The following is a 25,745-nucleotide window of genomic DNA, read 5'->3' on the forward strand; positions in this document are numbered from 1 at the left end:
CCACAACTCTCTAGAAGGAAGATGTGTGGGTGGTTCAAAGGATGGATAGCTCTGCATGTGGATGGAAAAAGTGGTGGAAAAAGTACCCAATGTTCATACGAGTAAAAGTAAAGATACCTTAGTAGAAAATGACTCAAGTAAAAGTGAGTCACCTCAGTAAAATACTACTTGAGTAATAGTCTAAAAGTATTTGGTTTTAAATATACTTAAGTATCACAAGTAAATGTTATTGCAAAAATGTACTTAAGTATCAGAAGTAAAAGTATAAATAATTTCAAATTGTTAATTTTAAGCAAACCAGACAGCACAATTTTCATGTTTAAAAAAAATGGATAGCCAGGGGCACACTCCAACACTCAGCCATAATTTACAAACAAACTATTTGTGTTTAGTGAGTCCGCCAGATCAGAGGCAGTAGGATGACCATGGATGTTCTCTTGATACGTGTATAAATTTGACCTTTTTCCAGTCCTGCTAATAATTCAAAACATAACAAGTACATTTGGGTGTCAGGGAAAATGTATGGAGTAAAAAGTCCATTATTTTCTTTAGGAATGTAGTGAAGTAAATGTAACGATGTGCGCTGAGAGTCGGGAAGCAAGTTCAGGGAGTGAGTGTTTTAATAAAATAAACAGACCATAATACAAAACAAGAACCTCGACCATACATACATACATAAAACAGAAACAATGACATCAGGGGAAGGAACCAAAGGGAGTGACATATATAGGGCAGGTAATCAAGGAAATGATGGAGTCCAGGTGAGTCTGACGACACGCGCATGTGTGCGTAACGATGGTGACGGGTGTGCGCCATAACGAGCAGCCTGGTGACCTAGAGGCTGGAGAAGGAGCACACCTGACAGTAAAAGTTGTCAAAAAATAAATAGTGAAGTACAGATATCCACAAAAAATACTTAAGTAGTACTTTACACTACTGAATCTAAGTTCGATTAGATGGCACCAGTTTGTAATATTTCAGTGTATTTTTATACAGCAATCCACATAACTCTCTCTCCTGTAATCCACTCAGTCTCCGTTTTCATGCCAAAGAGTTCAATCTTGGTTTCATCACACCAGAGAACCTTGTTTCTTATGGTCTGTGAGTCTTTAGGTGCCTTTTGGCAAACTCCAAGACCACTGTTATGTGCCTTTTACTGAGGAGTGAGTTTCATCTGTCCAGTCTACCATAAAGGCCTGATTGGTGGAGTGCTGCAGAGATGGTTGTACTTCTGGAAGGTTCTCCCATCCCCACAGAGATGCTGCCTCAGCATCTTCACCATAGGGATGGTGCCAGGTTTCCTCCAGGCGTGACTCTGCCAAAGAGTTCAATCTTGGTTTCATCACACCAGAGAACCTTGTTTCTTATGGTCTGTGAGTCTTTAGGTGCCTTTTGGCAAACTCCAAGACCACTGTTATGTGACCATTGGGAGATGGTCTTGATCACCTCCCTGACCAAGGCCCTACTCCCCCGATTGCTCAGTTTGGCCGGGTGGCCAGCACTATGAAGAGTCTTGGTAGATCCAAACTTCTTCCATTTAAGAATGATGGAGGCCACTTTGTTCTTGGAGACCTTCAATGCTGCAGACATTTTTGGTACCATTCCCCAGATCTGTGCCTCGACACAAACTTGTCTTGGAACTCTACAGACAATTCCTTCGACCTCATGGTTTGGTTTTTGCTCTGACATGCACTCTCAACTGTGGGACCTTATATAGACATGTGTGTGCCTTTCCAAATCATGTCCAATCAATTGAATTTACCACAGGTGGACTGCAATCAAGTTGTAGAAACATCTCGGGGATGATCAATGGAAACAGGATGCACCTGAGCTCAACTTTGAGTCTCATAGCAAAGGTTATGAATACTTGTGTAAATAAGGTATTTCTGTTTTTAATTTGAAATACATTTGTAAACATTTCTAACAAAACTGTTTTCGCTTTGTCATTATGGTGTATTGTGTGTAGATTGCTGAGTATTTTTTATTTATTTAATCAATTTTAGATTAACCTGTTGCGTCGAGCAATCCTGTATCCGGGGGCGTAATTATAGCCTCAAGCTCATTACCATAACGCAACGTTAACTATTTTTGAAAATCGCAAATGAAATGAAATAAATATATTGGCTCACAAGCTTAGCCTTTTGTTAACAACACTGTCATCTCAGATTTTCAAAATATGCTTTTCAACCATAGCTACACAAGCATTTGTGTAAGAGTATTGATAGCTAGCATAGCATTAAGCCTAGCATTCAGCTGGCAACATTTTCACAAAAACAAGAAAAGCATTCAAATAAAATCATTTACCTTTGAAGAACTTCGGAAGTTTTCAATGAGGAGACTCTCAGTTAGATAGCAAATGTTCAGTTTTTCCCAAAAGATTATTTGTGTAGGAGAAATCGCTCCGTTTTGTTCATCACGTTTGGCTAAGAAAAACCCCTGAAAATTCAGTCATTACAACGCCAAACTTTTTTCCAAATTAACTCCATAATATCGACAGAAACATGGCAAACATTGTTTAGAATTAATTCCCAAGGTGTTTTTCACATATCTATTCGATGATAAGTCATTCGTGGCAGTTTGGTTTCTCCTCTGAAGCAAATGGTAAAATACACACAGCTGGAGATTACGCAATAATTGCAACGGAGGACACCAACTGGAGCACCTGGTAAATGTAGTCTCTTATAGTCAATCTTCCAATGATATGCCTACAAATACGTCACAATGCTGCAGACGTTTGGGGAAACGACAGAAAGTGTAGGCTCATTCCTTGCGCATTCACAGCCATATAAGTAGACATTGGAACAAAGCGCATTCAAAATCTGGGGCATTTCCTGTTTGAAATTTCATCTTGGTTTCACCTGTAGCATCAGTTCTGTGGCACCCACAGAAAATATCTTTGCAGATTTGGAAACGTCAGAGTGTTTTCTTTCCAAAGCTGTCAATTATATGCATAGTCGAGCATCTTTTCGTGACAAAATATCTTGTTTAAAACGGGAACGTTTTTTATCCATAAATTAAAAGAGCGCCCCCTATATCCAAGAAGTTAAGGCTGTAACATAACAAAATGTGGAACTGAATACTTTCTGAAGGATACAGTACCAGTCAAAAGTTTACATTGTAGAATAATAGTGAAGAGATCAAAACTATGAAATAACACATATGGAATGATGTAGTATCCAAAAAAGTGCGAAACAAATCCAAATATATTTTATATTTGAGATTCTTCAAAGTAGTCACCCTTTGCCTTGATGACAGCTTTGCACACTTGACATTCTCTCAACCAGCTTCATGAGGTAGTCACCTGGAATGCATTTCAATTAACAGGTTGCTTTGTTAAAAGTTTCTTCAAGTGCAGTCGCAAAAACCATCAAGCGATATAATGAAACTGGCTCTCATGAGGACCACCACAGGAAAGGAAGACCCAGAGTTACCTCTGCTGCAGAGGATGAATTCATTAGAGTTACCAGCATCAAGGCCTCGCGAGTTGCGCAGTGGCTATGTGCCACTAGAAATCCTGGTTTGAGTCCAGGCTCTGTCACAGCTGCCCACGATCGGGAGACCCATGGGGCGGCATACAATTGACCCAGCGTCGTCAGGGTTAGGGGAGGGTTTGGCCGGCAGGGTTGTTCCTGTCCCATCACGCAGGGATTGGGCCGGGTGCAATGCACACTGACACGGTCGCCAGGTGTATGGTGCCTCCTCTGACACATTGGTACCGCTGGCTTCCGGGTTAAGCGGGCGTTGTGTCAAGAAGCAGTGCGGCTTGACTGGGTTGTGTTTCTGAGGACGCACGGCTCTCGACCTTTGCCTCTCCCGGGTCCGTACAGGAGTTGCAGTGATGGGACAGGACTGTAACAACCAATTGGATACCACAAAATTGAAAAATGGGTAAAAAAAAATGTAATAATAGTAATAGAAAAAAAGAGTTACCAGCCTCAGAAATTGCAGGGCAAATAAATGCTTCACAGAGTTTAAGTAACAGACACATCTCGACATCAACTGTTCAGACGAGACTGCGTAAATCAGGTCTTCATGGTCGAATTTCTGCAAAGAAACCACTACTAAAGGACACCAATAAGGAGAAGAGAATTGCTTGGGCTAAGAAACAATGGACATTAGACCTGTGGAAATCTGTCATTTGATCTGATGAGTCCAAATATGAGGTTTTTGGTTCCAACCGCTGTGTCTTTGTGAGACGCAGAGTAGGTGAACGGATGATCTCTGCATGTGTAGTTCCCACCGTGAAGCATTGAGGAGGTGGTGTGATGGTGTGGGGGTGTTTTGCTGGTGACAGTCATGATTTATTTCGAATTCAAGGAACACTTAAGCAGCATGGCTACCACAGCATTCTGCATCTATATGCCATCCCATCTGGTTTGCGCTTAAGTGTAATTTGTTTTTCAACAGGACAATGACCCGACACACCTCTAGGCTGTTAAGGGCTATTTGACCAAGAAGAAGAGTGATATAGTGCTGCAGCAGATGACCTGGCCTCCACAATCACCAGACCTCAACCCAATTGAGATGGTTTGGGATGAGTTGGACCGCAGAGTGAAGGAAATGCAGCCAACAAGTTCTCAACATATGTGGGAACTCCTTCAAGATTGTTGGAAAAGCATTCCAGGTGAAGCTGGTTGAGAAAATGCCAAGAGTGTGCAAAGCTGTCATCAAAGCAAAGGGTGGCTACTTTGAAGAATCTCAAATATAAAAAATGTTTATCACTTATGTGGTTACTATATGATTCCATGTGTTATTTCATAGTTTTGATGTTTCATTATTATTCTAAATTGTAGAAATTAGTACAAATAAAGAAAAACCCTGGAATGAGTAGGTGTGTCCAAACTTTTGACTGGTACTGAATTATATATATATATATATAATCAGTGTTAGCCAGGCCATACTAAGGCAGCAGTGATGGTGATGCCATGTTAGCAAGGAGTTACTGTGTTCACATTCCTCTGGCTGGAGATGTTTACCTTACTCATTCCTGATGCCCCACTTCTCTCAGGGTCAGACACACCAAGCCCAGGCTACATAAGTCAGAACTGAGTGTTTCCTCCTTGTTCTAGAGACCATATCAATTTAACCCTTCCTGACCCTTCGTAAATATACAGTCACATTATTTTTTTCTGAGGCATAACATTCGCTCCATTAAGTAATTACTAGTGTCACTCTGAATGCAGATACGTCAGTGTCGTGGAACCATCAAAAATGGGTAACTTAATTTAGAATAGATTGGATAACATAGCTGGAATCTCAGACTTTCATAACAGGCCTACTGTACAGTGTGTGATGTTCAAAGTTAAGCTGCAAACATAATCATTGGGGTAAATCAGTTGAGGAACATTGAGGAAGACTGAACTGGTCCATGCAAGACACATATTCAGACACAGCACACAGGTGACCTTGCATCCTAGTTGACTATGATGGAGGAGAGGCTCCCCTCCCATGAGCCTTGAGGGCGTGCAGAGTTAACCACATAAGATGCTACCACACCCTCGTCCAGCTTTCTCCCCCCTTTCACTCCCACACAATTACAAAATGAATGGGTTTCCCAACCTGAAACTTGTAATTATCCCAGATTTTTCCCCCTTAGTCTCCACCAAAATAGTCCCACTACAGAGAGATAAATCTTGGTTGCATGCAGTGTTTTGAAAATCTGGGGTCATCTTATTTGGGTGGTTTTGTTGTAGCGAGCCTTGTGATTTGTGGGCTTGGATTTTTTCAGTGCATACGGAAAGTATTCATACCCCTTGACTTTTTCCACATTTTGTTACGTTACAGCCTTATATAGTTTTCATCAGTCTACACACCATACCCCATTATGACAAAGCGAAAACACGTTTTTAGAAATGTTTGTGAACCAGGAACACATCGACAACAGCCACCCTCGAAGCAGCGTTACCCATCGCTCCACAAAAGCCGCGGCCCTTGCAGAGCAAGGGGATCAACTACTCCAAGCCTCAGAGCGAGTGACATTTGAAATGCTATTAGTGCGCACCCCGCTAACTAGCTAGCCATTTCACATCGGTTACACCAGCCTAATCTCGGGAGTTGATAGGCTTGAAATCATAAACAGCGCAATGCTTGAAGCATTGTGAAGAGCTGCTGGCAAAACGCACGAAAGTGCTGTTTGAATGAATGCTTACGAGCCTGCTGGTGCCTACCATCGCTCAGTCAGACGGCTCTATCAAATCATAGACTTAATTATAACATAATAACACACAGAAATACGAGCATTTAGGTCATTAATCAAATCTCTATCATTGTCGAATCTGGAAACTATCATCTCGAAAACAAAACGTTTATTCTTTCAGTGAAATACGCATTTCATTTTTTACGTATTTCATCTAACGGGTGACATCCATAAGTCTAAATATTTCTGTTACATTGCACAACCTTCAATGTTATGTCATAATTACGTAAAATTCTGGCAAATTAGTTCGCAACGAGCCAGGCGGCCCAAACTGTTGCATATACCCTGACTCTGCGTGCAATGAACGCAAGAGAATTGAGACCATTTCACCTGGTTAATATTGCCTGCTAACCTGGATTTCTTTTAGCTAAATATGCAGGTTTAAAAATATATACTTCTGTGTATTGATTTTAAGAAAGGCATTGATGTTTATGGTTAGGTACAGTCGTGCAACGATTGTGCTTTTTTTCGCAAATGCGCTTTTGTTATATCATCCCCCGTTTGGCGAAGTTGGCTGTCTTTGTTAGGAAGAAATAGTATTCACACATTTCGCAACGAGCCAGGCGGCCCAAACTGCTGCATATACCCTGACTCTGTTGCAAGAGAAGTGACACATTTTCCCTAGTTAAAAGGAATTCATGTTAGCAGGCAATATTAACTAAATATGCAGGTTTAAAAATATATACTTGTGTATTGATTTTAAGAAAGGCATTGACGTTTATGGTTAGGTACACGTTGGAGCAACGACAGTCCTTTTTTTGCGAATGCGCACCGCATTATATGCAACGCAGGACACGCTAGATAAACTAGTAATATCAATTATGTGTAGTTAACTAGTGATTATGATTGATTGATTGATTGATTGTTTTTTATAAGATACATTTAATGCTAGCTAGCAACTTACCTTGGCTTCTTACTGCATTCGCGTAACAGGCAGGCTCCTCGTGGAGTGCAATGTAAAGCAGGTGGTTAGAGCATTGGACTAGTAAAGGTTTCAAGATTGAATCCTCGAGCTGACAAGGTAAAAATCTGTTGTTCTGCCCCTGAACAAGGCAGTTAACCCACCGTTCCTAGGCCATCATTGAAAATGGGAATGTGTTCTTAACAGACTTGCCTAGTTAAATAAAGGTGTAAAAAAACAACAAAAGAAACAGCCAAATCGGTGTCCAAAAATACCGACTTCCGGTTGTGATGAAAACCTAAAATCGGCCCTAATTAATCGGCCATTCCAATTAATCGGTCGCCCTCTACTGTGTACACACACACACACACACGTCATCCACACACACCAGCTCTGGTTGCCGTTTACATGCAAATTTAGAAAGATCTTAAATGACAGTAAAAGGCCCTTCATGCATTCATCTTAAGATAGCTAGGTGAGACAAGCACGTATCACAATCGTAAAAAGTCGGTGCTAGTAGGAAAGGACAATTGCAATTTTTTCTTTTATGTATTTTTTTTAAAGACAGACTTATGCTGTCTTTAAAAAATGGGCAGGGACTCTGCTGTCCTAGCATCGGGAAAGCTGGTTCCACCATTGTGGTGCCAGTCATCTAACCATCGTGAACGATCTAACCATCGTGAACGATCTAACCATCGTTCATGAGCTCATCATCACATCTGAGCTGATGATACACAGTGTGTATCAGACCTACAGTGGCTTTGTCGCGCCAATATCATTTTTGGACACAAGTCATAATCTCTAAAGAACACAACACAAGGCTGTCTTTCTGTCTGGGGGTTTCTTCAGTTGGTTGCATATCGCCAGAGGAGTCTCTCTTCTCTCTCTTCTCCTCACTCGGTTGGGGAAGAAATGTCTCTTCCATCTTATCAGTTGCTGTGTCCTTGCCCTCCCTCAAAAGGAAGTGTCTTCCAAGGCTTTCTCTTGTAATTATTTTCTGGAGGCATAGTTTGTTGTCTGCCATGAGATAGCAGGCAGAGATTAGTTGTCTTCTTCAATTTGAGATTGATTTGTTTAGAACTCGACCAGTGCTGCCTGGGTCTCGTTGACATTGGAGTGTTCATTTTTTGCATAGGAATACAGGGAGGATATAGGGAGGAAAGGAAATATTTGAGTAATTGATTTGGCTCTGGTTGTGGGGAATGTTGGCTCAGTGTCATTAAGTCCACTTTTGGAGTCTCATCATAAAATGCATTCAGTTTAATGATTAGAAGCCCTGGGACCCAAAAGACAATGGTTGGGACAGACTAAGGCATTTTGGGAAATGTCAGTAATCAAGTGTGGCAATTTTCTGCAAGGCTTTCTTCTTACAGCCAGTTAATTCAGCAAGGTAGACTGGTAAGCATGACAGTTGGATGAGGAGCAGATCTAAAGAGATGCTTTACGTGAACATATTGATTGGTTACTGCTTGTTTGTGTTGTGTGAAGTTGTACACATTCTCAGAGCTAAATTGAGATGAACTCACCAACCTACCCCAAGATGTGAAAGAGTCAAGAGGTCAGGAGGGCTGTTTTTATTCTGATTATTCATCAGGGTCTGACTAATTTTGTCTATTTTCACCAGATTCTAATTACAGCTTGTCAGATGTTATTTATTATTATACACACCATCTCTCTCTTCCCTCTTCTCTCGCCCTCACTCTTTTGAAAAAGACCCTTACTGATAAACATGAATAGACTCGCAGGAAGAGTAGCTGCATCAGCAGCAGCTAATGGGGATCCTAATACAATAGTAAAATGCGTAGACCATAATAGATCATGTTTGAAAGCACTAGGACAGGATAAAATCCACCCTAAAATCTTGCATGTTAAGAAGTACTGCATGTGAAAGCACGATTACACTGCACTTTCAGGTCATGAGGCAACGGGTGTTTAGAGAGGAATTAAATGCAATCAGGCTTGTCCATTAGCTATGGGAAACCCTCAGAATGGGCCACCCATGTTAAGGAAAATAGAGTGGGTCCAAAGCAATCTGCAGACAGATCCCAGAGATTGCCAAAAAGCAGCAGAAATGCGACTCAGTCCGACTCCAATGACAAAGGTTTGCAAACGTATTTTCCTTCTAGTAGAACCAGTCAAATAGTTGACATGATTATTTTCATGAAATCATACATTGTTTTCTTGGTTATAGCAATTGTCCATTGATTTTGAAGTTGTAGTTGATAGCTATGGTGGGACAAATTATAGCTGACTGGTGCAACCTGATGAGGATAAATAAACTGGAGCAGAAATGTAAGGATTTTAATAAATACTAAATCTGATTGAACATTCATCTGGTTTCAATTTAGCAGTGACTCCAGCCTTCACGAAGCAATGAATATAGAATACTGTGTCTGGAAACAAAGGAGGGGGAGGGTTATTTCATCTGAATCCCTAACGCCCTATGGTGGCAGAGGCTGTACTGTATTGCTCGTGTGGATTGCCACGGTAACAAAAAGCACAGGAGTATAGGGGAACAGAGCTTCCCCTGTCTGGTACCTCGTCACATTTCCCCGGCTCGCTCTGACTTGTACAGACATGGTGGCAGCGTTTGGGTGGGGAGTGTTCAGGTATGCGCTCAGACACACATCTGTCTGCCTGTTAGCATACACCAGACTCTGAGAATAATGAGTCTCAAAAAGAGACTCTCCTTCAAGAAAACCTGGTATTTCAACACTGTAAGTAAACTTCTGACAACTTTATAGGACAGTTTCACTCTTTTGTCTGGTGGTGGTGAAGGACTCAGCTGCTTTAGTCATTACTTTCCACAGTTATGATTTGGGAGAGGAACTGTGAAGGCTGTGAAGGCATTTCTCTCTCTGGCTCTACTGGTGTGATCGACAGAGTTCATCTCTCTTAACACGGTTCTAGGGACACGAGCATGCCTAAACAAGTCAAGAAGTGTGATGTGATTTGAATGTGTGGTGTTTAGGACAAAGCCTCATCAGTGTTGGAAATGTATGCATAGCTTGTGCCCACCATACTGTATGTTAATACTTACATTGGAAAAGTAGTTTTTTTCTTTCTCTTAACCTGATTGGGCTTGTACGTTGTCGCACCTGATATGTTCTTTACATCCCCCATGGCTGTCTTGCTCTTCACTTTGTCTTTATATCTTCTTTGTCATGCTTCAATGGATTGCACTATCTGATATTGCCTACATTACTTTTGAGATATCCCTGTATAATCTGTACCCCCTGGAGCTCTCTACCAGCACCTAGGCTATATGAAAACCTCATAACATGTCTTTTCCAAATAGTGGATTAGGACCCGCTGGGGTTGGATCACTAAAGCCTGGATTGTAGCTAGAAACATAGCTTTGTCTATTTTGTAAGACCTTTGTTGGCTCCTAATGATATTATGCTCAAGGCTTGTCCTGCCTAGTGCCACCCATGGATAGAGCTTGTCTGCGGGGCGTCACTGAAGGTGTGAACAGAGGAAGAGAGCAGAGCAGTTGAGACAACAGAAGTGGCCAGCCTTCACTTGATCTCTTCACAGGGCTGTATTGCTGTGGAAGCAATAACGAGCTGGAAAACACACTGAGGTGTATGTGTGGTCTCATTAACATCTGTAGGCTGCTAAACACTCACACACAGACACACACACACACACACACACTCCGTTTCATTAATCAACAGAGCTGTAACAACTTTAATAGGTGTGGCGAAAACTTTAGCCTTCATGATGTTATAGGCAACCTGACGTGACTTGTGACGTGACCTGATGTTTTCATTCATCAGAAATAGTTCTCATATGACACATAGTAATTTAGAAGGGCATGTATTAGGTTGGCTAACATCCGCAGTGTGTCATGATGAGATTTACTGTGACATGCTCTCCTATGAGTCGTCATGAGTGAAAGATTGCTTGGGAAGGGAGTTCATTATCCTCGAGAACAGGATATGGCTGACATCTCAACTCTTTGAACACCAATCTCAAACTACTACTAGGTCTGTACAGGCTACGACTCTAGTGACTCCCCTGTATAATTTCATGGTTTCAGTAGGGACTTTTTACGAGTTCAAACATGCCAAGACATATGTCATAGATGATGGCGGTCTAGTTTAGAATGAAACATGATTTCTGGAGACTACTGTGTATTTAGGGTGGGGGTTTAGATGCAAGAGCTTATGCTACTACTGAAGCAACAGTCGTTTTGAGCAGGTGCTCTCTACATTTTCTTCCTCCATTTTCTATTGACCTCTTCATCTTCTCTCTCTTTGACTCCTGACTATATGTGGTCTAGCCACCACAGAAGAGGCCCAGGCTGTATGTGTCACGTCTGCTCCCGCTCCCGCCCCTCCCACCCGGCGTTTGAGGGCGCCAAGCTGCCCTGCATCACGCACTCCTGCCATCTACTACACACAGCTGCCTTCCCTCATCATACGCATCCGCAATATTGCACTTACCTGGACTCATTCATCACCTGTTTATTTCCTCCCCTATATTTGTCAGTTCCATTGCTCTGTTCCCTGCTGCTGCAAGGATTGTTCTTTGTCTGTATTACTCGTTTGCTGACGCCATTCCTGTTCCATGTCCGTTCTATATTAAATGTTTGACTCGCCGTACCTGCTTCGTCTCTCCAGTGTCATTCCATGTGACAGTATGGGGTTGGTTCAGCAGCCTTGTGGTTGTTGAGTGAAGACTAGATGTTGTGGTTCTTTGGACTACACTCTCTTCACCTCTGTGAGAGGGGGAAAACACTGATGCGACATTTACATGTGGTCACCATCACTCCCATAATGGAATGGACCACAATGGGTGCACATGACGGTGATCCTTATCCCAACATGGTCAAACAACATTAGCCAGCCACTGACTGACTGGGAATGGGCAGGTACAAAATATGTCTGGTCATATTCCTCAAGTCATTGATTAATGTTATTTTAGATGCATAAATGACTCCCAGCTGTGGCCAATAGTAGATCCACAAAGAAAGGATATCTTATTATGCACTCCTTTAACTTAAAACATTGCTAATTAGGCCAATGCATAGAAATATTTTTAATTAATTTCAAATCAAATGTCATTGGTCACATACACATGGTTTGCAGATGTTATTGCGAGTGTATCGAAATGCTTATGTTATGTTGATGACAACTTTCAAATCTCTTCAATTTCAACTTTCAAGTCTCTAGATCTGATTTATATTCCACAATATTGTTGAAATCCATTGAAATCCAAAGTCAGTGCTTGAATTATCTCAAGCATTTGCCTTGCTGGAAGTGCCCTGTCTAGACATATATCCCAGCACATTCACAATTTGAAGTGGCTTCTCGAATGCTCATCGGGCATCAGACTCTCTTTCTTAATGAATCCTCCAACACACTGATTTAAAGAGTGTTCTTGGAAAGAATGATGCTCCACTCATTTCCTTTGCGGCATGTGAAAATATTGTAATTTTTTTGCTCTAAATCTTTATTTTCTATCTAAACTGATGTTAACAGCTATAGCTGGCTTTCTGACATTCTCCTTCCAGCAATGGCTTCTAATTCTGTTTGCCATGTGAATATATAAAATCAAGTCAGGCATTGGTTGTGTGAGAGCATCATGCTAATAAATATGCCAGCCAAATACCAACACTTTGGTGAAATGCAATTGTTGAGTCTTTCCCGAAGACCCTTGTTGGAATGACTCTTCACTCTGTGACCTACAGCCTTGTAAAGCCCTTTATAGCCCACTCAGCCCCTGAATTAGCATGAGAAAAGTGGCCCATTACGGCAAGCAACGGCCTCTGTGGCTCCTCATAATGACTTCTGATCTGATCATGACACCAGCGAGAGGGATTGTGCTACTTCTTGGTCTTTGTGTCTGTGTGTTTGAAATAGAGTGTGTGTGTGTTTGTCTGTGTGTGTCTCTCGTTCTTTCTCTGAGTATGTTCTAGTGTGTTCAAGACTTGTGAGTCGTAGGTGGTGAATGTTTGTGGTGAGGGGCGGGCCACGATCTTGGGGTGTGAACAGCTGTGTGTGCAGAGGCCCTTGGTCCACCCACATCCCTACATTAATGGCCCCTGATTAGAGAACAGGGGCCCTCCCCTTGCAGTAACACACACACACACACACACACACACACACACACACTGGTGGGATGTCTGGAGAGACACTGTTTCTCAGGCTCCAGTTGTTCCTTGCCTCAGAGCAGGAGGAGGACATGAGGGCAGCTTCTCACTCATGTCTCTCTCTGTTCTCTTTCAGTCGACTGCTTCCTCAGATGCTGGTGAGTACATTTATCTTTTCTTTTCATTACACCCATTCTGACATTTAGCTACTTTATCTGTGATATCAAAACACAATAAATAGATTTGTTGTTTGCAGCTGTATGTAATAGCTGTAACTAACTGACTAAATTAGTTTTAAATTAAGTTCAACTAAGAGTTCCTAAACAAGCCCCGGACCAAATGGGACATTTTGTCCCGCCATACACTCTTACAAAAAAAGGGTTTCAAGAAGGGTTCTGCGGCTCTTAGTTCCAGGTAGAACTCTTTTGGGTTCCATGTGGAAAGGGTTCTACCTGTGACCAAAAGGGTTCTACCTGGAACTAAGAGTGGTTATCCTTTGAGGACAGCCAAAGAACCCATTTTGGTTCTAGATAGCACCTTTTTTCTAAGAGTGTAGACCCTTTTGTAAAACAATAATGGTCACTTTTGTGTGCATTTGTTTAGAATGGGACTTTCTCGGTTTTCGGTTTCTTTTTTATTACACTTTCCACCACACGCAATTCGTAAGTTATTGAATAAAACAGGCACACAGAATATAATGTCAACCTATTTATTTACAACTAACAAAAGGCGCTTGTGCAGTGGTTTTAGGGTTTGGGCTTTGGTGTTTGCTGTCTGTTCCCCATTTCACAGACGTTTCACAGACGCTTCGGCGTTGCCGCTGCTTACCGTATTTGGTTCAGACACCCTATGCTATTTACCCTGAAAACCATCTCATTAACAAAGCAACACAGGCCCCATATTTTCTCTCTGCTGGCAAACACAATATTCCCAACACCCGAATCTAATACAGCTAACTCCAAACCAAATATCTTGTCAACTCCAAACCAAATATAATGTCACCGAGGTCAATTGGCAGAGTTGAAATAAAAATATAAACAAGTGTCTGGGACAAATTGATTGCCGCGATAGAAAATGAAATACGACTCTTGCGTCTTTAGATGTAATGATCTGCAAAATCAGCTTGTTTTATGCCTCTGTTGGCACATGTACTGATTCAGCTGGGTGAATTGGCTAACAAAGGCATGAGATGCTATAGTTAGACTGCATGCCGTGACATTACTCACAGCATTGTAAAGTAGTCAGTCACGAACAGTCATGATTTGGTGTCCAACGTGTAATGTAATATTTGCAATAGCATTAAGAAACATTGCTTGATAAACCTCAATTGAAACTACATCTATTTGTAATTCCTCCTGTGCTTCTGCATGCTTAGATACCTTGGTGCTGGAGGCTATGGATTCATCTTCGATTATTCTCAGTGTAGTGTTTTCAGAGAACTCCCAACAGAGGCTATTCAAATTCCTCAATGTTGTTAGCCTTGGCAGATCGTGAACACTTGTCTTGTCTGACATTGACCATTCAAAGGCATTTTGGTAACATACCCTGCAGTCTTCCTTTTGTGTTTTTGCTATTGTGCTTTCTCTGATTGGTGGGACTTACAGCCATGAAATTGCCATCTGGTGCCATGATAGCAAGTACTAACTGTGAGTCCTTAGAAGTACTCGGCCTAGTTGTCTAGATTCCACAGCTCCGAAGCTATTCCCTTCTTTTGGGTGTTTGTAAAGATCTAGAGTAATAGCCTCGTCTCCCGACTTTTAGAGTATAGTGATCATGTCCCCCCGTGTGTGTCCCTGAATTACCTCTGCTGTAGACGATGGTGGCAGGGTGCAATATAATGGTGGTGGGTTACAGCACTATAAGGGCTGTTGTTGTCAGAGCAGTCACTGTCACTAACCCCTTTTCCCCTAACCAATCAATCAATCAATCAAATGTATTTATGAAGCCCCCGTGTGTGTCCCTGAATTACCTCTGCTGTAGACGATGGTGGCAGGGTGCAATATAATGGTGGTGGGTTACAGCACTATAAGGGCTGTTGTTGTCAGAGCAGTCACTGTCACTAACCCCTTTTCCCCTAACCAATCAATCAATCAATCAATCAAATGTATTTATGAAGCCCTTCGTACATCAGCTGATATCTCAAAGTGCTGCAGTAGTCAGAAACCCAGCCTAAAACCCCAAACAAAACATTTGCAAAATCAAATTTATTTATATAGCAATGCAGGTGTAGAAACCCAGCCTAAAACCCCAAACAGCAAGCAATGCAGGTGGCTGGCTAGGAAAAACTCCCTAGAAAGGCCAAAACCTAGGAAGAAACCTAGAGAGGAACCGGGCTATGTGGGGTGGCCAGTCCTCTTCTGGCTGTGCCGGGTGGAGATTATAACAGAACATGGCCAAGATGTTCAAATGTTCATAAATGACCAGCATGGTCGTATAATAATAAGGCAGAACAGTTGAAACTGGAGCAGCAGCACGGTCAGGTGGACTGGGGACAGCAAGGAGTCATCATGACAGGTAGTCCTGGGGCATGGTCCTAGGGCTCAGGTCCTCCGAGAGAGAGAAAGAAAGAGAGAATTAGAGAGAGCATATGTGGGGTGGCCAGTCCTCTTCTGGCTGTGCCGGGTGGAGATTATAACAGAACATGGCCAAGATGTTCAAATGTTCATAAATGACCAGCATGGTCGAATAATAATAAGGCAGAACAGTTGAAACTGGAGCAGCAGCACGGCCAGGTGGACTGGGGACAGCAAGGAGTCATCATGTCAGGTAGTCCTGGTGCATGGTCCTAGGGCTCAGGTCCTCCGAGAGAGCGAGAGAGAAAGAGAGAATTAGAGAATGCACACTTAGATTCACACAGGACACCGAATAGGACAGGAGAGGTACTCCAGATATAACAAACTGACCCCAGCCCCCCGACACATTAACTACTGCAGCATAAATACTGGAGGCTGAGACAGGAGGGGTCAGGAGACACTGTGGCCCCATCCGAGGACACCCCCAGACAGGGTCAAACAGGAAGGATATAACCCCACCCACTTTGCCAAAGCACAGCCCCCACACCACTAGAGGGATATCTTCAACCACCAACTTACCATCCTGAGACAAGGCTGAGTATAGCCCACAAAGATCTCCGCCATGGCACAACCCAAGGGGGGGCGCCAACCCAGACAGGATGACCACATCCGTGAATCAACCCACTCAGGTGACGCACCCCTTCCAGGGACGGCATGAGAGAGCCCCAGTAAGCCAGTGACTCAGCCCCTGTAATAGGGTTAGAGGCAGAGAATCCCAGTGGGAAGAGGGGAACCGGCCAGGCAGAGACAGCAAGGGCGGTTCGTTGCTCCAGAGTCTTTCCGTTCACCTTCCCACTCCTGGGCCAAACTACACTCAATCATATGACCAACTGAAGAGATAAGTCTTCAGTAAGGACTTAAAGGTTGAGACCGAGTTTGCGTCTCTGACATGGGTAGGCAGACCGTTCCATAAAAATGGAGCTCTATAGGACAAAGCCCTGCCTCCAGCTGTTTGCTTAGAAATTCTAGGGACAATTAGGAGGCCTGCGTCTTGTGACCGTAGCGTACGTGTAGGTATGTACGGCAGGACCAAATCAGAGAGATAGGTAGGAGCAAGCCCGTGTAATGCTTTGTAGGTTAGCAGTAAAACCTTGAAATCAGCCCTTGCTTTGACAGGAAGCCAGTGTAGAGAGGCTAGCACTGGAGTAATATGATCAAATTTTTTGGTTCTAGTCAGGATTCTAGCAGCCGTATTTAGCACCAACTGAAGTTTATTTAGTGCTTTATCCGGGTAGCCGGAAAGTAGAGCATTGCAGTAGTCTAACCTTGAAGTGACAAAAGCATGGATAAATTTTTCTGCATCATTTTTGGACAGAAAGTTTCTGATTTTTGCAATGTTACGTAGATGGAAAAAAGCTGTCCTTGAAATGGTCTTGATATGTTCTTCAAAAGAGAGATCAGGGTCCAGAGTAACGCCGAGGTCCTTCACAGTTTTGAGACGACTGTACAACCATTAAGATTAATTGTCAGATTCAACAGAAGATCTCTTTGTTTCTTGGGACCTAGAACAAGCATCTCTGTTTTGCTATCCACTTCCTTATGTCTGATACAGGCTTCCAGGATAGGCAATTTTGGGGCTTTACCATGTTTCATTAAAATGTACAGCTGGCTGTGTGCCATCTGCATAGAAGTTGACATTGTGTTTCCGAATGACCAAGAGGTAGCGTATATAGTGAAAACAATAGTGGTCCTTAAACAGAACCTTGAGGAATTCGTCTTCAGAAAGGCAGTGAGTTGCTGAGCAACACCTTTTTTTTTTAACGAGAGGAATGGGAAATTTGATATAGGCCGATTTAGGTTTTTAAATGTTCCGGGTCAAGGTTTGGCTTTTTCAGGAGAGGATTTATTATTGCCTCTTTTAGTGAGTTAGGTACACATCCTAACCATTTTTTCTACCCCTTTTCTCTCTCCAGACTATGGTGGTGGTGTGCAGCTCCAGGGCTGCTGCAGCCAGAGCAGTCTGAACAGCAACAGCAGTCTGCCCGGCGCCGGCAGCCACAAGAGGCTGTCAGAGCGCCGGGTGGCCAGCTGGGCTGCCTGCTTCGAGCGCCTGCTCCAGGACCCCATTGGCGTCTGCTACTTCTCAGTACGTACAGTAAAGAACACATTTTAGTGTTACTGGGAGTTTTAGTTTAGTTATGTGATCTGAAATTCAACGAAATGGACAGTTAATTATCTCTCTCATTCTCAATTTGTTAGCTGAAATCAATACTCGTCTACCTCAGGCATCCAAACGTGTTCTGTAGGATAGAATTAGCAGTACGCTTTACAGCTAATCAACAACTGGGAAATTGAGTTTTAGTTTGCATGTTATGAAATGTTACAGTTAACTCTCTGATTGTCCATTCTGTTGGATTAAATCAATATGAATCTAATTAGACATGAAAACATTATCTTCTGTGGAATAGAAGCAATAGTTAACTATATAGCCAATCAACACAACCATAACATTTTCCAGGCTTATTGCAAGTGTGATAAAGCTGTGGCTTGTGTCTCCGCAGGAATTCCTCAAAAAGGAATTCAGTGAGGAGAATATCTTGTTCTGGCAGGCCTGTGAATACTTCAGTCAGGTACCTGCAACAGACAAAAAGCAGGTAAGCTTATTCCTCTTACTCAACACCAAGACCAAACTATACTTTCCTATCTAGTCCAGTTCAGAAGTCCATATTGGTTTTAGTTGTCATGGACTGGATAGAAAAATCCCTCCGTTGTGAGGGTTGATGATCATGGCTTAAAGTTAAAAACCATTCCCCTTTATATCACTGGGTTATGTCATGGTTGTGTGTGTTTATAAAACCTCTTCCTCTCCTCCCCAGTTATCCCAGAGGGCGGGGGAGATTTACAACAGCTTCCTGTCCAGTAAGGCTACCACGCCGGTCAACATCGACAGTCAGGCCCAACTGGCTGATGACGTCCTCACCTCCCCATGTCCAAACATGTTCAAGGCTCAGCAGTTACAGGTGAGAGGACCAACTGCCTACTATATGTTATACCCTAACATTAACCCCTAACCCAAGCCTAAAATAGCCCATTTCCTTGAGTGGGCCAGCAAAATGTTCCCACTTGTCTGAATTTTCCTTGTTTTACGGTCCCCACAAAGATAGTAAAACCAAGAACACACACACAGCTAGGAGCAGCACAGTGTCAACTGCAGGGCTGCGCTGCTGGAGCATTGTTATGATTCAGTGCTATGTGTGAATGTTCTTTTACTGCTTTACTCCAGTACAAAATGTTTTATGCCCAGTGTCGTTTTTTTCAACCATCTGCCTGTTTCCAAAAGGGCTATTGTGCTTCAGGACCAAACACAAACTAGCATACACCCCCCACACACACTCTCAGGCCTTTACAATGTTGTTTTAGGTCTGTACAATGTTACAAACGTGACCGAATCATAGCTGTTATGACATATGTCATAACACCTTTCATAAACAATTGAGACCCTTCACAAGACAAGATCATTTTCTCTCCCTATTGTTTTCTGTAGATCTTCAACCTGATGAAGTTTGACAGCTACTCCAGGTTCCTCAAGTCTGGCCTGTACCAGGAGTGCATGCTGGCCGAGGTGGAGGGACGACCATTACCCGACCCTTACCAGATCCCCTGTAGCCCCGCTCCCTCCAAGCACAGTGCCAGCTCCGGCCACTCCACACCGAATAAGGTACCCGCCTTGTACCATAGTAACCATAACAGCCATAACAGCATAAGGGCATCTGGTATGGTCTTAGTAACCACTTTAGGTGATTGTGTAACTCGCCTGTGACATGCACATTTTGTGTTGTAGCCAGTATATGTGTTTGTTAGTTTGTTAGTATTCAAAACATCAGGGTCGTATTCACAAGGTACCAAACGGGAGAAAACGGACCAAAACAAGGAGGCACTACATGAACTTGTCCAATAAGAAACTCTATTTCCATTGGAAAACATTTTCTGCTGCTAGATATTTTCCATGGCAAATGGCTTTCTACGGTATGCACTCATGTATCAACCCAGGTGTTACACAGGTTGTTTGAACTGGTTGTTTTGTTGTACAATAGGAGGCCAGGAATCAGAAGTCAGGGAGGTCACTGACTGAGGAACCCGGAGACGAGCACGATGAGCATAAGAAACGGGGCATCTTCTTCTCTTGGTCCCGGAACCGGAGCTTTGGGAAGGGACCCAAGAAAAAGGACATTGGAGAAATCAACATTGGTGAGCAACTCTCAGTCATAGAATAAGTCATAAGGAGTTAATCCTATGTATTCAATTCAAATACCTTTCCCCCCCGTGAGGAAACTTCTTGTGTTGGATTTCAATATTGGCATAAAGCTTTCTGTCATGCATTATGGTGGTAGGTCTTTGGTCGGGCAACACACAGCACTGCATTATGTGCTTTACATTTGTTATTGATAGGCAGGAAGTTAAGTGATGTTGGTAATAAACTGTTCCTTCTCCCTTAATGTGACCTGACCCGACCTCAGCCCCCATTCCTCACTAATCTAAAGCTCTCCACCCTTGTCAGTGACCGCAACCATATACATTCCTCCTGTGGCCCTTCCATCAGATACCTGATGATTAACAATATTTCAAGTTTAGAAGTCAGTGAGTTTTATGTGTAGTTGTGGTGTGATGATGCATGGATATTAATTGTGGAATGAGTTGTATCCTAACTGTGGCCTCACTGTCCTTCTTCTGTTGGGTAGATTCCTGGGGCAGCAACGGTCGGAGGGAATCACAGGGTTCCTTGTCCTCGGGTGCTAGTCTGGAGCTGGCCACTTCCTGTTCAACGGGCAAAACCGAGGTAAGATCCTGCTGCAAGGCCAGGCCAGGTCACCATGGCAACACGGAACCAAGATAGTTCTGTAGTAGGAGCATCAGTTACACAGATCCTGACTCTGTTAGTTTTGTGGCATGTTTGCAGAAATTCTGCTTAACAAGGGATTTGGGTATACCTTTGTCTGGATGGTTACAGTTGTTATACTGTATGTTACATGAGTTGAAGGGGTTTCATTTCAAGGTTCAGACGTTCAATTTTGTTTTTATTATCCCACAGGGAAATTTGGTTTGCAGGCAGGTCGAACATCAAACACTACATACAAAACATAGAGACACTGTTGTGGTTGCAGTTTTAGCTCTTGGTATTTTCTCTTGCTTCCGTTGAGTTCTATCATCTCTGACTGTGGTTTGTCATGGTATTCCCATGCAGGGGGACAATCGTCACTCGGTGCCGGTGTGGGAGAGGGTAAGGGAGTGCTCCAAGATCTGCAGCATGACCCTGCCGGACGGCTCGTGTTCCTCTGTGACCCTGCGGCCGGGGGCCACCATCAGGGAGGTTCTCCGGGACCTCTGTCAGAGCCTCCGCATCAACATGGCTGCCGTAGACCTCTTCCTGGTGGGAGGAGAGAAGGTGAGTCAAACTCACGATGGTTCCCAGCACAGTTACTGTTTCCCTTACTGTGCATCTCAATGTGGATGTAGAGCAGGGGTTCTGAAACTTTTTCAGCCTGGGACCCAAATTAGAAATTCTGTGTTTTTCCTGGGACCCAAGCTTAGGAAAATATGCAACTATATATAAATATCAGTACATTTCATTGCCCTTATGCCTAAAACAAATGCAATATAGACAAAAACAAATAACAATGAAATTAAATATCCATCTAAAAATATATTCATGTTTATTTTCCCCCATTAAAAACTCTCTTACGTATCTTTCTAGGTTGAAACTGTTGCTGTTAAAATACAAATCAAAATCAAATCAAATCAAATTTTATTTGTCACATACACATGGTTAGCAGATGTTAATGCGAGTGTAGCGAAATGCTTGTGCTTCTAGTTCCGACAATGCAGTAATAACGAGCAAGTAATCTAACTAACAATTCCAAAAAAAACTACTGTCATACACAGTGTAAGGGGATAAAGAATATGTACATAAGGATATATGAATGAGTGATGGTACAGAGCAGCATAGGCAAGATACAGTAGATGATATCGAGTACAGTATATACATATGAGATAAGTATGTAAACCAAGTGGCATAGTTAAAGTGGCTAGTGATACATGTATTACATAAGGATGCAATCGATGATATAGAGTACAGTATCAACGTATGCATATGAGATGAACAATGTAGGGTAAGTAACATTATATAAGGTAGCATTGTTTAAAGTGGCTAGTGATATATTTACATCATTTCCCATCAATTCCCATGATTAAAGTGGCTGGAGTAGAGTCAGTGTCATTGACAGTGTGTTGGCAGTAGCCACTCAATGTTAGTGGTGGCTGTTTAACAGTCTGATGGCCTTGAGATAGAAGCTGTTTTTCAGTCTCTCGGTCCCAGCTTTGATGCACCTGTACTGACCTCGCCTTCTGGATGGCAGCGGGGTGAACAGGCAGTGGCTCGGGTGGTTGATGTCCTTGATGATCTTTATGGCCTTCCTGTAGCATCGGGTGGTGTAGGTGTCCTGGAGGGCAGGTAGTTTGCCCCCGGTGATGCGTTGTGCAGACCTCACTACCCTCTGGAGAGCCTTACGGTTGAGGGCGGTGCAGTTGCCATACCAGGCGGTGATACAGCCCGCCAGGATGCTCTCGATTGTGCATCTGTAGAAGTTTGTGAGTGCTTTTGGTGACAAGCCGAATTTCTTCAGCCTCCTGAGGTTGAAGAGGCGCTGCTGCGCCTTCCTCACGATGCTGTCTGTGTGAGTGGACCAATTCAGTTTGTCTGTGATGTGTATGCCGAGGAACTTAAAACTTGCTACCCTCTCCACTACTGTTCCATCGATGTGGATGGGGGGGTGTTCCCTCTGCTGTTTCCTGAAGTCCACAATCATCTCCTTAGTTTTGTTGACGTTGAGTGTGAGGTTATTTTCCTGACACCACACTCCAAGGGCCCTCACCTCCTTCCTGTAGGCCGTCTCGTCGTTGTTGGTAATCAAGCCTACCACTGTTGTGTCGTCCGCAAACTTGATGATTGAGTTGGAGGCGTGATGATTGAGTTGATACAATAAATCATTTTAATTCTGAACTGGAATAAACTGACTGATCACATCACACAGATGAATAACAGAACACACACACAGGCTTTTTGATAGTGCAGCCGTAAGTAACAGTACCGAAGAAAAATGATCAGGCCTACTGTACATCTTACTGTTGATATTATTGTTGAAAGAAAGTCTAGGCTGGAACTGTTGCTGTTAAAATACAATACATATTTTTTAATCTGAACTGGAATAAACTGATTGATCACATCACACAGATGTAGACCAGAAAACACACACATACACACAGTCCTAATGAGAGGTGTGTGGCTGGTTGAAGCTTTCAACAAGCATGTCTATTCTGGGCTCTGTTTTTGACAGTACAACACTGAGGTCATGCTCAGCCTTGAAACTCTTTCTGTACTTGTTTTTAAGTATGTCAGAGTTGAGAAACCTGACTCGCATAGGTATGTGGTGCCAAACTGGACCAGAACATCTACTGCTTTCTCAGTCAGGCAGTTGACCACTTCCTGCTGTTGATGAGCAACCCAGAAATGTGTGAGTGTTTGCCTCAAAGGCATCTTGCTTCAATCAGTTTATTCGAGTTCAGAATAAAAATGATTAATTGTATTTTAACAGCAACAGTTTCAGCCTAGACTTGTTTTCAACAATCATTTCTACAGTAAAATGTACAGTAGGCCTGATAATGTTTCATCTTCATCTGTATTGTTACTAGGGTTGCACTATCAGTAGCTAGCTTGCTTTGGCTAACGTTAGCTATTAGCTGTGTAACGTTACAAGGCCAGGGGATTGTTTGAAAGAGAAACTCACATCTACTACCATGAGAGAGAGTACTCCCTTATTTCTGCTTATCATCACCGGTTATAAAATGACAACAATGCCTTGCTAGTTGACTTACTTTTCCACATTGAAGCATTGTTTCCTGAAGCATTAAGCCCTGTTCTGAAAGAACTCCCTGGGTTTACCATCCTGCTATGGATGTTTGGTCAGGATGTGTCGTTTTATTAATTTGTTCATTATGAGAGACTCATTACTACGTACTTCCACACACAAAACACATTGTGGGGACTCCTTGTTATAAGTTTGTATGAAAGACAGAGAAACTCATAGCTGTATATGCGTTTCATGACGATTGAGCTCAGTCAGAACTTGTGGCTAGCATGAGTCCATTTCATGACAGGGGTGAATGATGGAGAGTGGGAATATCAAGTCAGTGGCTTGAACAACAGCGCTGCAGCTTGTGGGTCACTGAGTGATCTTCAAGAAACTGCAGAAAAAGATCCAGTAAACCGGTAAACTTGCGCAGCTGCCAAACTGAGCAGAGAGCAATGAAATAATGAAATAATTATACATTTTCTCTGACACACCGCAACCCACCATTAAGGTGGGTCGCGACCCATACTTTAAGAAAATACGATTTAGAGTGAAATAATGCAGATCCATTGATGTATTAAGTGGTTAATTCCACTTAATACATCATGTGACTTACATGATTGTAAGTCACTTTGGATAAAAGCGTCTGCTTAATGCCATAAATTATTGTTTTAGTAAGGCATCGCTTCATGGCTTTGTAAGTAGGTTTTCATGTTGTTTTTATTCTTTTTAGCCTTTGGTGCTGGACCAAGACTGCATGACCCTCAGTGCACGGAACCTCAGAATGGAAAAACGCACTCTATTCAGGTAAAATATGCATCTCTACCTCCCTACATCTTTGTCTCCACATCTCTCTCTCTTTCTCTCTCTCATTCCCCCCTTTTTATTCAACAATGTGAACTTTAAAATAACTCTTTGCACCTGCATTCCTCCCAGTAGAATCTGAAGAAAATCATATGATCGTGTTACAGAAAGTATCTGCATATTTATTTTCCCTCTATTTTTAGGTTGGACCTGGTACCCATTAATCGCTCCGTAGGTTTGAAGGCCAAACCCACCAAACCCGTCACCGAAGTCCTGCGTCCCGTCGTGGCGAAATACGGCCTCCACCTCAAGGATCTGGTGGCCAAAATAGTATGTCGGGGACTGGCTGGGTCGCCTCAATATTTTCTGTTTGCAGCTGTGTGTCCAACCAATCTTCCGTAGAGCATGTAAAAGATGACAATGTCACTGGGTGGAGTCTCATTGGCTTGGAAGAGGGAAGGAACCGCATCCTCTTCAAATGTTGCTGCTTAGTTGGCTCATTCTGACTCAAACGGCCTCTGAAGATACAAAGAGAGAGGGCTATAATTATGAATGACGACACCCCTAAAACATGCAGGGTGAAGGGGAGTAGAAGGACTCCCTTCTCTTCCAAATCCTTGCCAGTTAGTTGGTTTATTTTGGTCCTGAGGTGGTTTTCCAAGCATTACCCTACTATTACACACAGTGGCGGTTCTAGCTTGTTTGGCTCCCTTTGCCCCCCCCCAAAAAAATACCATTCTGCACTAACTGTAATTTTTATTCAGACATTTGGAAATACACAAATAATCACAACATTTCAAACTATATAAATATAAAAATATATACAAATATATATATACAAAAATAAGACTCATAAATATCAAAAAGAAGTAACAAAGACACAAACAAATTTGTGTTGATTTGACACTCGAGCATCAATACATTACCCATCCCCCAACACTGTCAACTAAGAGTCAAGACTAAACCAATTCACCTTGGTGGTGTGCATACTGGTTTTATATTATTCTTAAAGATTTTGCACAAACCAGAAAAAATGCAACAATGTGTATGTGAAACTATATATTCACAGTATTATGAAGGAATTGTGGTTTATTTGGTAGCTTTTCGTAGTGTGACGGATTTTACTAATTGCATTAGTACTGTACAATGTTAGAGATGTGCTATTTGATAGATTCCCCCGCTCCCCCTACCTCGGGCTTCCAGTGGGGAGACCTGAGGTCAACCTGCCCCCTCCCCATCTCGTACTTCTGAGTGGGAGACCTTCCCAGGCAGTAGCCTGCCTAGCTCACAAACTAGAATCAGGACGCCCACTCCGACAAGGTTAATTGAC

At 42.7% G+C, this 25,745-nt stretch overlaps 1 protein-coding gene across 1 annotated transcript in view; it reads left to right on the plus strand.

Moving 5' to 3' along the window:
• The window catches only part of LOC112260015 (regulator of G-protein signaling 12-like), a gene marked incomplete at its 5' end in the record, with an annotated part of 69,945 nt that overhangs the window by 24,326 nt on the left and 19,874 nt on the right, over positions 1 to 25,745 (plus strand). Inside the window, 10 exon segments of the mRNA XM_024434794.2 lie at positions 13,331 to 13,352; positions 17,681 to 17,853; positions 18,269 to 18,361; positions 18,584 to 18,727; positions 19,252 to 19,425; positions 19,802 to 19,955; positions 20,447 to 20,544; positions 20,950 to 21,150; positions 24,345 to 24,418; positions 24,619 to 24,745. Of these exon segments, the coding sequence (XP_024290562.2) occupies positions 13,331 to 13,352; positions 17,681 to 17,853; positions 18,269 to 18,361; positions 18,584 to 18,727; positions 19,252 to 19,425; positions 19,802 to 19,955; positions 20,447 to 20,544; positions 20,950 to 21,150; positions 24,345 to 24,418; positions 24,619 to 24,745 (1,260 nt within the window).

This window comes from Oncorhynchus tshawytscha, linkage group LG10 (assembly GCF_018296145.1).
Source record: "Oncorhynchus tshawytscha isolate Ot180627B linkage group LG10, Otsh_v2.0, whole genome shotgun sequence".
Classification (NCBI taxonomy): domain Eukaryota; kingdom Metazoa; phylum Chordata; class Actinopteri; order Salmoniformes; family Salmonidae; genus Oncorhynchus; species Oncorhynchus tshawytscha.